The 14,348-nt window shown below is 40.6% G+C and overlaps 1 protein-coding gene across 1 annotated transcript; it reads left to right on the forward strand.

Moving 5' to 3' along the window:
• The first annotated feature begins 1,706 nt into the window (after positions 1–1,706).
• On the forward strand, positions 1,707–9,379 carry LOC145863353 (uncharacterized). The gene is made up of 2 exons (XM_082968330.1): positions 1,707–2,366; positions 5,927–9,379. The coding sequence occupies exons 1-2, from the start codon at positions 1,931–1,933 to the stop codon at positions 7,573–7,575; spliced, it is 2,085 nt and encodes a 694-aa protein (XP_082824456.1). The 5' UTR covers positions 1,707–1,930; the 3' UTR covers positions 7,576–9,379.
• Positions 9,380–14,348: the final 4,969 nt, after the last annotated feature.

The following is a 14,348-nucleotide window of genomic DNA, read 5'->3' on the forward strand; positions in this document are numbered from 1 at the left end:
TCGTCCTATCTAAAATATTCCTCCCGTCTTTTATTGCTTTTTCGTTAATAATTTCAAACAGTAAACTATTCCCTATTATTCCACGCCTAAATTTATCATATTATTTTATTTCCAATCCTTTTATTATACCATTATTCTCTTATCTTTAAATCCTCAATTCAGTATTCCTCTTTTATTTCGCCTTATAACCTCACCTCCTTTCCCAAGAATTACTCTACCGAACCCAACCGCACCTTTATATGAACGAATCTTGCCGGTCATCCAGTATTCTTATCTAAAATTTCACGATCATTGTCGGGGTAATTCCTCGAACCTAACCGCACTTTTATATGTACGAATCATTACCGATACCAATTACAAACCCAATTATTCTCTATCTAAAATTTCCCGATCGAACCTAACCGCATTTCTATATGTACGAATCATTGCCGATACCAATTACAAACCCAATTATTCCCTATATCATCGAACCTAATCGTATCCTTCCTTACGAATCTCGCCGATAGATTTCAGTATTCTCCCTGAACCTAACCGCACCTTTTATATTTTACGGATCTCGCCAGGTGCAAAATACTCAAAGGTACCATTAATAACAACACATCTACCACAGGTTTGCATTTCACAATGGTGACTATCAAATTTCTTATCTACTCATAATAATTCATAATTTTGTTCACTTACATCGAACAGGTGCTTCACAAAATTAATTTGGTTAAAGCCAATATGCAGATCTTTAGTTATTATAACAATAGGTGTCTGCTTACCTGTTTTTAGTAGCCCGGACAATTTGTAAAGCAGACCGTTTCCCCGAAAGCGAAGTCCAATTGGCTGATTAAATGCTCAGCGTAAACGTCCTATATACCAGACCGTCGGGGTTCACCATGTTAATGTTGCGACAGTTCGTTTCTGGTAACAGAACAAAATAGTCAGCACATAGTAACTTCTGATTTAGCTGTACTTTAATTAATGCAAACACGTGCGTGTTATATGTGTGGTTCGTGTATATATACGGTCTCGCTGTTTTACCTCGCAGGGCAAAACAGAGAAGAGAGCGACACATCCTATTGTTCTCTCTTTTATACTGACAGAGATAGTTCCCGCTCAATGCTGGCCTGTCCGAGGGAGGAGGAGCGTGGTTTAAACTTGCTCCTCCTGTCGTCGGCGTGTAGGCTGATCCCAGCGTCGTGACGCACTTCCTGTTGCCGGTTGTAGTTCTTCTTGTCTTCAGTTGATTTACTCGCAGTTCATATACTTAATATTGTAGCATAGCTTCCCCAGTATATTATAAAGGTTATGCATACAAATAGCCAGTTCAACCCTAACAATTGTTACACCATGTAGGAGCAGTATAGACCTAGTCTGTTCATTATATACATCTACATGATGTATTGTTACACCATGTAGGAGCAGTATAGACCTACAGCAGCTGGCTACTTAATTATATGTTGTTTGACTGAATGAAACTGCCTTAAATGTGCTGTAGTAAACATTTTTTATTCTCACTAATCAATCACCACATTCCTGTCTTTGTATGTCTCAATAGTATTATTTAATTAAATCCATGTAAAATAATCTTTGACTGAATATAAAATGTGATCCTCAACTGCGTTTCCCTCCAGTCAGCAGACGGCGATGTGCGTCTTTCAGGCGATGCTGCAGCGTGACGTATAATCTAGTGGACGGTTCTTCATAAACAGCTCGTCAACCACCTCGGTAGCTTGCTAGCCAACATAGCCGAAAGATTCAAGCTGTTTATACGCTTTCGGTCTATATTAGCTACTGTGTTTTAGACAAACTTCTGTCGTATCTACTTGTTAACCTATTTAATTTAATATTACGTTATTTTTTATTAGTCAGCTATAGTAGCTGGCTGGTTAAGTTAGCATTAGCCTAGTCGCTAATGATAGCTAGCTAGCTAACATCCCCGAACATGAGCTCCCTAAACTACTCCCCTCCTGTTAAAGAAAATGAGGTCTGCTGGACGGAGAAAGAAGCTCTGGGGCTGAACATTGTCGTGAAAGAGGAGAAGGAAGAGGAGGATCTTACAGTAAAACAAGAAGTAGCTGGTGAGGCTGTTACAGTGAAAGAAGAAGAGAAAGACGTTTCAGTGAAAGAAGAAGATGCGTTCAGAGTGAAAGAGGAGGAGGATGTTACAGTAAAAGAAGAGGAGGAAAAGGAAGAGGAGGATGTTACAGTAAAACAAGAAGTAGAGGGTGAGGTTGTTACAGTGAAAGATGAAGAGAAAGACGTTTCAGTTAAACAAGAGGAAGAAGAGGATGATGCTGTTTTTGGAGTGAAGAAGGAAGGAGAAATTACTGTCACATTGGAAGATGAAGAGGAGGAGATAGGAGATCTGATTAACACCAGTAAGTACCGTCCACAAAGCTGCACTGTGGGTTGTCTATCTCCCGCCTATCCTGTCTTTGGATTGGTGGATACATCTTATTATTGTAATCTATTGTTTATATTCTATGAGGGTTGTTGTCGTCAACCGCCTGTATTCAATGGAGAGAGATGCTAAGCTACTAGCATGAATATGCATAGCGATCTGGAGACAACTCCAAAAGTGTTTTTATCAAAGTTGTCGGTATGTCACGTGTCCACATAACAACTTAATCATTACGAAACTTCTGTTAGATCAAGTAAACCTCACGTAGCAAATAAGCCATTCATTTTGTTGTTGACCAAATTCAACACTTTCCACATTGGGTTGATAATTGTTTCCACTTGGATACAGCCTACTGAAACCTACTGGCATGACCTAGAGTTAGAACCTACTGTAACCTACTGGCATGACCTAGAGAGTTACAACCTACTGTAACCTACTGGCATGATCTAGAGAGATACAACCTACTGTAACCTACTGGCATGACCTAGAGAGATACAACCTACTGTAGCCTACTGGCATGACCTAGAGAGATACAACCTACTGTAACCTACTGGCATGACCTAGAGAGATACAACCTACTGTAACCTACTGGCATGACCTAGAGAGGTTCAACCTACTGTAACCTACTGGCATGACCTAGAGAGTTCCAACCTACTGTAACCTACTGGCATGACCTAGAGAGATACAACCTACTGTAACCTACTGGCATGACCTAGAGAGATACAACCTACTGTAGCCTACTGGCATGACCTAGAGAGTTACAACCTACTGTAACCTACTGGCATGACCTAGAGAGATACAACCTACTGTAGCCTACTGGCATGACCTAGAGAGTTACAACCTACTGTAACCTACTGGCATGACCTAGAGCGTTACAACCTACTGTAACCTACTGGCATGACCTAGAGAGATACAACCTACTGTAACCTACTGGCATGACCTAGAGAGATACAACCTACTGTATTCTTTCTACCAATTGATTGGTTGAAATTTTATGACGTGTATTTGTTCATATAGACACACTCCATGTGTTTAATAAAATCAACTGTATGTGCAGAACTTAAATTGAACTGATGCTTCAAGCATTTGATTAAATAATTAACACACACAAATTACTTGAGGAAGCCAGAGGTCAATATAACCAGAAGAAAATAACCAATTCCCCACCTGCTGCTGGCCTTCGTTAATTCTGACGTTATGCTCCTGAAGTTTCCGGTAAAATAGGCAAACTTTTTCCATTTCCGTTTGAAGTGCCAATTTATCTTACCATTTCTACCGATCTGCGTGCCAGTTATGAACGAGTTACAACACCTGTTTGGCTCCGCCACTTCCTGGGTCGGTGAAGTGAGGTATTAAATTTAAGGATTAAATCATTTAAGGAATATATCCGAGTCTCACGCTCATCACCTATGGAATGCGGGGCTTCCAGCGAGGTGTGGATTTAATAGTAAGTTGTACCTAGTTTCCCTCCTTCAGGGAACAGTAGTTATAGTCATAACGTGTGGATTTAATAGTATGTTGTACCTAGTTTCCCTCCTTCAGGGAACAGTATTTATAGTCATAACGTTAAGCTTGTCATATGATAAACTTTAACTTAAATACTGGATCTTGCTGTCGGACAGTTTTTTGTATTCAGATCTCTGAAATGCTCTCTAACTACGTAACATTTATTGTCTCCTTATGTTACGCTGGGAAAACAGTTTTCATGGGCACAGAAATCCTAAATCATTTCAGTTTACTAAATCCAATGGTTCTAACCGAGAGTCACCTTAACTTTATTGACAACTCCCAAATGGATACTGTCATTAATGCGGTTCTTAAATAATTACACATAATACTTAATACTGTAGCTGTTTAGTTACAGTCACATGTTCAACTATCATCAGCTGATCCAGGAAATCATTTTCTGCATGCCAGTCAAATGCTCCACGTTTGATCCATCATCCCAAACAAATCGATATTTATAATGTGTTATTGTCTACTTGATTTACAGTAGGGTCTCGTTAGTCCGTTTGGAAACGGAGATACTTAGCTCATAATGTGTAGAGAACTGTTCCTTGGTGGATAGGCTATTGTACAACACACAGAGCTATTTTCCTTTATTCAGGACATTTAGAATGACAACACATTACAGAGTAGCCTAGTGGGATTATTCACAAAATGATCTGGTGATCAGGTTATGAAATGTCATGACAAAGACATTTTAGTCTCCTTGTTTCACCTGAAATATTAAATGATTTATAGTCCTAGGTCTATGTTGTTGTTAGGTGAAGTTATGGGTCCTACAGTAGGTCTATGTTATTGTTAGGTGAGATTATAGACCATTTTGGCATACACTTAGTGGACAAAACCTCATTGGCAGGCTGATGTCAGGCTGATGGGAAAACTAGCCAATGATCATTTTACTGGTTGAAGTCGTTTTTAAATATAAAGTAGTGCATTTTCGACAATAACACAAACATTATATTAAATCAGGACATTCAAACGAGCCTTACAATTATAATCCAAAGTAGTGTCAAATGATGATAATAATAATCATAATCAACCTGGAAAGGAGGCTTTATTTGCTGTCAGCCTATGAGAACTCCCCTGAGTTTTCCCCACGGTGGTGAAGTAGTGAATAGACACAGAGCTTAATGTGAGTTTCCTTGAGTAGCACTCCTGATCTAGTGCTGTAATATTAAGAATACATTGTGAAAACTAATCTTTGCTCACCATTTTTTTAATATATATATTTTTCTTCTCCCCAATTGGTACTTACAGTCTTGTCTCATCGCTGCAACTCCCATACGGACTCTGGAGAGGCGAAGGTCGAGAGCCATGCGTCCTCTGAAACACAACCCAACCTAGCCGCGCTGCTTCTTGACACAATGCCCATCCAACCCGGAAGCCAGCAGCACCAATGTGTCGGAGGAAACACCGTACACCTGGCGACCTGGTCAGTATGCACTGCGCCCGGCCCGCCACATGAGTCGCTAGTGCGTGATGAGACAAGGATATCCCTGCCGGCCAAACCCTCCCCTAACCCGGACGACGGTGGGCCAATTGTGCGTCGCCCCATGGGCCTCCCGGTCGCGGCCGGCTGCAACAGAGCTTGGACTCGAACCCAGATCTCTAATGGCACAGCTTTGGCCACTTGCTCACCATTTTTGCTCCAGGCAGATATACTACATCCATAACTAGCGGTTTCTGCATTAGCAGGGAGGTGTTTCTGCAATCAAATTGTGTGCGAATCGCCCTTGTCGCAATTTTAGCAAACACAGAAAGGTGCCTATATTTGAGAACAAAAGTCGCCTGGCACACTGCTTAGGAGTTCAACACCTTTTACTTATTTCTAGTTACTACTAATGTGAAAACAAGACTAAATATGACTATTGTTGCTCACTTGACTGTCTTAAGACAATTGTCAAGTAATTTTAACATTCATTACAGACGTCAATTGTTGTACAGTATCATGGCTACGCTGTTGGCATCACCTTTTTCAGTGGATTTCTGCTGTTGAGAGCCTTTAACTATCTGTCTGACTTGTTCACACAGGAGAGAGACGTGGCTATCATGGATCCTCTGGGGAGCCTCAACATCATGATGCTAACGAGTCAGAGAAGAGTCTGTCCAGATTCTATCACCTCAAGAAACACCAGCAGAGACCCACAGGGAAGAAATCTATCTGCTGCTCTGACTGTGGAAAACTTTGCAAATCTTCATCAGAACTTAAAATACACCAGCGAACACACACAGGAGAGAAATCTCACCACTGTTTTGATTGTGGGAAGAGTTACTTAAGATTAAAAGCACTAAAAGTACACCTGAGAATTCACACTGGGGTGAAACCTTACAGCTGTGATCAATGTGGGAGGAGTTTTACTACATTTTTCTCTCTGACTCTACACCAGAGAATACACACAGGAGAGAAACCGTACAGCTGTACTCAATGTGGGAAGAGTTTTACTCAGTCAAGCAACCTGTTATCACACCAGAGGATACACACAGGAGAGAAATCTTTTAGTTGTAATCAATGTGTGAAAAGTTTTATTTCATCTAGTTACCTGACTGTACACCAGAGAACACACACAGGAGAGAAACCTTATAGCTGTGATCAATGTGGGAAGACTTATATTTCATCTTGCCATCTGACTAGACACCAGCGAGTACACACAGGAGAGAAACCTTATAGCTGTAATCAATGTGGGAAGAGTTTTACTCGGCCAGACAGCCTGATATCACACCAGAGAACACACACAGGAGAGAAACAATATAGCTGTAGTCAATGTGGGAAGAGTTTTGCTGCATCTATCTCTCTGACTCTACACCAGAAAACACACACAGGAGAGAAATCTTATAGTTGTGGTCTATGTGGGAAGAGTTTTACTACATCTGGCTCTCTGACTCGACACCAGAGAAGACACACAGGAGAGAAACCTTATAGCTGTGGTCAATGTGGGAAGAGTTTTACTACATCTGGCTATCTTACTCTACACCAAAGAACACACACAGGAGAGAAACCTTATAGTTGTGGTCAATGTGGGAAGAGTTTTACTACATCTAGCTCTCTGACTCGACACCAGAGAAGACACACAGGAGAGAAACCTTCTAGCTGTGGTCAATGTGGGAAGAGTTTTACAACATCTGGCTGTCTCTCCAGATCAAAACACCTCAAGAAACACCTGCAGAGATCCACAGGGAAGAGAACTCACTGCTCCTCTGACTGTGGGAAGAAATCCACCTCTTCATCAGGCATTAAAATTCATCAGAGAATCCACACAGGAGAGAAATCTTTTAGCTGTGGTCAATGTGGGAAGAGTTTTACTAGTTCAACCAGCCTCATATCACACCAGAGAATCCACACAGGAGAGAAACCTTTTAGCTGTACTCAATGTGGGAAGAGTTTTACTTCATCTAGCCATCTGACTCTACACCAGAGAACACACACAGGAGAGAAACCTTATAGCTGTGATCAATGTGGGAAGAGTTTTGCTGCATCTGGCTCTCTGACTCGACACCAGAGAAGACACACAGGAGAGAAACCTTATAGCTGTGGTCAATGTGGGAAGAGTTTTACTACATCTGGCTGTCTGACTCGACACCAGAGAACACACACAGGAGAGAAACCTTATAGCTGTGATCAGTGTGACAAGAGATTCTCCGGTAAAAGACATCTGATCAAACATCAGAAAATACATGAATGAGTTGTTTCATGATATCAATGATATAATGTCACAATGTAGAATGTTTTAACATTGTACTAGGAGTATTTTAATAGTGTCACAATGTAGAACCCTAAACGTTTGCCCCTGTTCTATTGATTTCAACATGATATGGATATTAGCCTCAGGGGGAAAATCCATGCTCTGAAATGGAAGAGTACTATTTATGAGATATAATAAAAAGTGACTAACAAAAAAAGAGGTGTGTTACACTTACCATGTTGGTTACGCACTTGAATCAAAATCTATCTGGCTGTTTTCTACAAATTGTCCTCTTACCAGTGATGTACACATTATTCCCAGATTCTGTGTGGTTTTTGAGCTGTTAGTTTTAACAGGACGTGCAACCTCATCTCCCTCCTCTCGGCACAATTGATTTCAACATGATATCGATGAGTTATGACAAATAAGTGTTGTGTTCCTTTGTTTAGGGACCCCTACATTTAAATGCATCACTCCAAAATGTAGCTGACTGTCTTCTGCAGGTTGTCCTCTAACCAGTGAGGTGAAAGATTTCTCCAATTCCATGTGTTTTTTGTTTTGGTGTGTTAGTTTCAGGAGCAGATTCAACCTGATTTCCCCCCAAATGGATATAAGATTTGTGTTTTGTGTTTAGCTAGTGCGTTGCTATGGATCTTTATTTATTTTGACTGCCCGTTTTTCGTATTGGAGATGAGTTTTGTTTGGGCTCGTTCCAAGGAGACGAGAGTTCTAGAAGCTAGTGGGATTTAGAAAGAGGAGAGTTCTAGAATCTAGTGAGTTTTAGGAAGACGAGTGTTCTAGAAGCTAGTGGGATTTAGGATTCTATAGAAAGAAAAAGGAGAAACAAATAATGCTATTGTATATTATTATTTAGAAATCCGTGTTTTTTTCTTATTTTTAATTGTTGACAGCCAGTAGACACCATGTTTATATTGGTGAAGGTGAAGCATTGTAGTTGATTATAATGTGAAATGGAAGTTGTTTTCTGTTGGTGGTGAGCAAACTTTTCCAACAAAAATATAGGATATATTTGTTGTCTTAAGGTGTTATAGGCTTTGGTTTTTCCATTTCTGTTTTGAGGTTGGACTTTAGCACGTCTAGCTCGTTAGCCCGTCTAGCTCGTTAGCACGTCTAGCTCGTTAGCACGTATAGCTCGTTAGCACGTATAGCTCGTTAGCACGTATAGCTCGTTAGCACGTTAGCACTGATTGGTGTCACCTCGTTAGTCAGTATGTGTTACACCTGTGCTGGCTTGTCCATCTCGTTAGTGGGAAGGTGTTTCACCTGAGCTGGTCCAGGTTCTATTTAAGAGTGTCTGGCCCAGTGCTCCAGTTGTCTTGATACATGTGGAGAGTCAACACCTTTAGTTGCTCCACCTTTTTGGTTTGCTTCCTGTCTTTAAGTTTGGTGTGGGTTTTTCTTTTGTTTGTCTCTTCTTGGGCAGATTTAGTGGGTCTCATGGTGGGTGTCTTTTAGGTCCCAGTTGTTGTTACTAGTCAACTTTCAGTGGACACCCCCATAGTGTCTTTCAGAGCCCCTCCTAAAATCATGCTTATATTTTGGGTTGGTTGTTGCATCCAATTAATATTTTAATCAATGGATTTTCCTTAGAATGCTAATTCGTCTTTCAGTTGTTAATCTTATGTTTGTTGTGGTAAATATTTCTGTTTATTTTCATTGTTTTATTTTTTTTTCTGTGAAGCATCCATGTCTGAAATGTGCTGTATAAATAAAGCTTGATTTGAACATATTGCAAAAGAAATTAACCCAATGACTGACAATCAACAGACTCTTGCAAAACCAATACGTATCTTGGTCCATCTTATTATGAAAACAGTATAAATTCAGTATATTTCCCACTATGTCAAAATAGTGCTGGTATGTACGTTTAGTATCACTTTTCAACCAACCCAGTGCATTTGTTGAAGATAAATGTTTAATTCAACAATACGTCAAAGGATTCAACTACTGCAAACTGAAACAAACAAATGGATCAACCAGATCAATCCCACTTTTCCAGCCTGCTGAAGGCGTGGTGGAGTGGTAAACACCACCCCCGGCTCTACCAGGGGTTTGAGGTGGTCTCCCACAGCTCTGCTTATGTCATGTTCTGTGGCCTTGCTGTTCCATTTCTTGACTGTCCCTGTAACACAGAAACACATTTAGTCATATTATATAAAACACTTAAAGTAATGGATATGGAGCATCTATGGCCTCAGTTACACCTGGCACCTAAATGTGACTTCTGTCATCTGATCACTCCAAGCTGCATTAGGTTCAGATCTACCAGTCAGGCCACTGAATATGCATAAGCAATGTAAAGAGATGGGGTGAATGAGGGGAAAAGTACATTTGACACAAATGACCTTCATAATATCAAAGAACAAATGTTTGTCTGAGGGGAAATTAACTTCATACAGCCAAAAGGGGTGAGAAATTACACCAATATCAGTGAACAATTTGCACTAATGTAAATAAACATAGATGATGGAACATATTCCCTTTTGCTGACGTGATGAACCGCTAAGGGGACATAAATATTTACCATCTAAACCATGTGTGACCTCTCACCTCTCTGGCTGTAGAAGTGTTCTTCCTAACAAGTCCCTCAACAGCTCTCTGACTGAGCTCCACCCTCACTGGGTCTTCAGAGGAGAGGAAGGCTGAGGGATGGAAGGATGAATGGATCAGTCAGTCAATAAAGTGTAGAGCTGCTGTCTGACAAAATCACTATTTTAGTAGTTCATTAAAGTAAATAAGGCTTTATGACTGCTGAATACCAACGATCAATCATTTAGATCATGTATTTTTAGGTAGAGATACATCCTTGGGACGTCCCTAGCCCGTTGAAGTTGACATTTAAAATGGTTAAGGTCAGGGTTTAGGGTAGGGATGTACCAAGGATCCCAGATAGCATTGACCATTGTGCATTCTTCTGTCTCTTTTACAAAGCAGGTGTAAAAGAAACACAAACAAGACAAGTAGAGACGCAGGTCATTATGGTCATTGTAGTTTAAAAAATAGCTTCTAATTATGCCAATCTGTATGTGGGGTTGTTAGAGAAGAATGTGATTGTCAGCCCTAACAATTCATTCTAGCACCTCATCAGGCTCTGAAAAAGTCTTCATTGATGACGTGTTCCATCTATTCCAGGGGACAGCAGAGGAACTTCATCGATTCCACTCCTTCATCAATACAAGCAGTGAACATCTGAAATTCACCCTCAACTTTCATGTGCATGAAACAAGTTATCTGGACATTTTGATTAAGAGGGACGGGGGTTGGCTTTAGCACAGACCTATACAGGAAGCCGATGGACAGGAATTCCCTGTTACGCGGAGTCAGCTTCCACCCTACACCCCTAAAAAAGATCCTCACCATCGACCAATAAAGTCACATACACAGGATTTGTAGTACACAGAGTGACTATGACAAACAAGCTGACTGTCAGTGTTACAGACAGTGGGGTTACCCAGAGGAATGGCTGGATGAGTGTTTCAGACAGCGAGGTTACCCAGAGGAACGGCTGGATGAGTGTTTCAGACAGCGGGGTTACCCAGAGGAATGGCTGGATGAGTGTTTCAGACAGCGGGGTGTTAAAAGAATTTAATATCTTGATGATAATAATCAATAATCAATTCGCCTTGACTAATGCCCAAGGTTTGTAAGACAATGGGTTAAAATAATTAGGCAAGGACTCAGCTTTCTGCAAAAGGTTTCTGTAGCTTTATTCAGAGAACGTTCTGAGGTCAGGATAACAAAACAGTCATTATATAGTTCTTGCTTACTTACGCACATGCATTTACACACAATCCGTTGGTGACCTGCATCCCCCATAAACTTCTCACACTGTTTATCACTATCCAGAGCTCAGCCTGTTCTTTTCCCTCAAGGTTAAGAACTCTTTGAAGCTTTTACTCCCTTGACCATCTGTCTCCTGGTGTCCCTCCTAATTGCATACACACATTTCTTTCCCTCTCCAGTGGTTTCTGGACTTTCCGGAACTAATCAGACTAATCGATCCCTACATTGATCATTACATTGATTATTCATTAAACCTGCTGTATGACTAATAATTCATCATGGTTTATTGATTCATTTACATTTATTAGATAATTCTCTTATCAATTCCACCCTTAAATGATTCAATAATTCACCATGATATGATCACATGCTATCTGAGAACCCTACTAATATGTAAATACATCACACGCTATATGGAAATACATCACACGCTATATGGGATCACATAATGATTATCACATACTATGAGTATTCACTAACAATCACAGGCTATATGGATTTAAACAAGTCCAATACATGAATATTCCTCCTATTCCTCCATTACTGTCCTAGGCCTATTTCCAATTATGACACTTCTGTTTAGGATTTTCATCATAATTTTCATTAAAGGAACAGTGAATCTAAATGTTGAAAATTGTTTCATCAAACATTGGCTCCTCGTTATTGAAAGAGACGGAGCCATCTTCCTGGCCTGGAGGCCTGTGTTCGTCCTCCCACTGATCGGAGCTCGGAATCGGTCCATATCTCACCATCTGCTGCGTCATCGATCTCTCTAGAGTCCTGGTGATTAAACCTCTCACACATGGGACGAGACAACATCCACACAACACAAACACACTCATACAGGTGAAAGCAGCCCATAATACAGTTCTTACAACACTTTTCCATTTCCCAAACATGAGCTGTGTTATCAGAAATGTATGTGTAGAGCTGAACCTAATCATTCTACCTACACTGCCCTCTTCTGCCAATAACCTATCGAGAGTCAGTCTATTTTACCAGGTCATGAGGGGGGTGGCGGATAATTGGTCAGAGAACCTCTTTACTGCATCCCCGTTTTCATTCATGAATCTCTGTTGATTATAAAAGATGTCATTAATCCCATCCACATTTTTATTTATTGTCAACTACCAAAATAATGTAGTGTTAAAGCCTTCACATATTTGATTCATAGCTTTGTATTCATCTGGAACTTCCCTGAGGATGCCAATAGCATCCATCTAGACAGGGCTACTCCCATCCTGGTCAAAACTCCTCCTGTGCCTTCTTTAGCCTCCTATAACTGGCCTCTGATGACTAACTCGAACTGGTTGGACCAATAACCCCAGGGCGCAAGTTTCTAACCACCCTTTGTGGTAATTTCTGTCGTATGCATCCTTTACTGGTACTAGCCCACCCTTCATCAGTTATAGGTGCTGTGAGGTTAAGAATGTTCTATTCATCTCTCAAACCTATGTCAGTCACATTAACGATTACTTTCAGCCATTAAAATCATCTTAGTTCTCGGTGCCATTCTTGTATCTATAACACTGGTGCTCATCAGGAATTTAGGTGAACCGAGGTGGGTTGGCTGAGTACTTCAATCTGGCCAACCCCTATTCCTGTACAGTTGTCTGCTTCCCCAGGAAATTGTTTAATGTTTACCTTAAATTCTACATCTTGATCTTCTTTGATTCCTTATTCTGTATGTCACTCATCAGTGTATTGTATAGTTTATCTTCTACTTCTTCTCAATGACAACGGTATCCTATGATTAGTACCAGTAGGTGGTGGATCTGAATGTATCAGAAAGGTTACCAAAACTATGATGCAGCTTAGAGTCTCTACTCTTCCCAAAAACCGCCAACCCTCTCCTGCCCTTAGTCTCTCTGCTAGGTACCACCCCATACTCACACCTCTAGGAGCACACACAGTGATGAACGGTCGGGATAGGAAATCTTCGTTAAGGAGGTAACCCCCGGACCTTATTGGTTCTCGGTTCTTCTCCTAACTCTGTGTGTGATCATCAGTGCTCATATGTGTACATACCTCCTTGCAGTGGGTAACGTGGACCCAAGTGACTCTCTCAGCTTTTCTAATGGCAAAGGCAATGGTTTAACAGAACCTGGTATGGGCCTTCCCAACGGGACTGCTTCCAGTTTTTTCTCCTCAGGGACTGGATCCACACCCAGTCTCCTGGTTGGATTGAGTGAATCACCTTCTCCTGTAATTCACCTGTTGGACACAAAATCTTGGACATACGGGTTTGGTTAACAAACAGTCTTCTCATGTACTCTGCTAGTGTTTCTTCAACTTCTATGTCTACCTGTTCTGGTCTCTCTAACTCTGTCATTCTATAGGCTCTACCTAATTAGCTAAAATGTCATCCATCATTTAAAGAGATGGCTCCTAGTAAACCAACATTAGGGATATCATCTTGACCTCATATTCTAGCTACCATAATCATGTCCACCAAGTAAGTTGGGAACGCTTCTACCCATTTGCTATGCTTATCTGTTATTGTTAAACACCCCTTCTTCCCCTCAATTCGGAATAGTTCAATAAGTCCATTTCCAAATGTTGGAATGGACATTCTACAAAAAATGTTTTTGTTCTAGTAGCATCCTATCCTGTTCTATCACCTGCTCTACCATACTCCCCCTTTTTATACATGGCTCAAGCCCAAATGACCCTAAATTCACCATCCAATGGCTTTTCATTGTGGCTGATCAGACCACAAAAGGAAAAGTCACCAGTGGGGTCAAAAAGTCATAACCCCTTTTCAGAACCGTTTTTTCTTTCTTACTACATTAGACAAATGAAAGCTAATAACCTTATCTACATTTTGTATCTCAAGTTCCCAGAACATTCCCTATTAAAAGAATTTCACGTGTTTAATTAAAACTCAGAAAATAAAACTTTAAAATGCCATGTGTGTCTACCCCTTTAAGATATCCTGTCCCTAGGAACTTTTCCCAAAGTGCTCCTTT

The sequence above is a fragment of the Salmo salar genome, chromosome 02, assembly GCF_965601325.2.
Source record: "Salmo salar chromosome 02, fSalSal1, whole genome shotgun sequence".
In the NCBI taxonomy this organism is placed as follows: domain Eukaryota; kingdom Metazoa; phylum Chordata; class Actinopteri; order Salmoniformes; family Salmonidae; genus Salmo; species Salmo salar.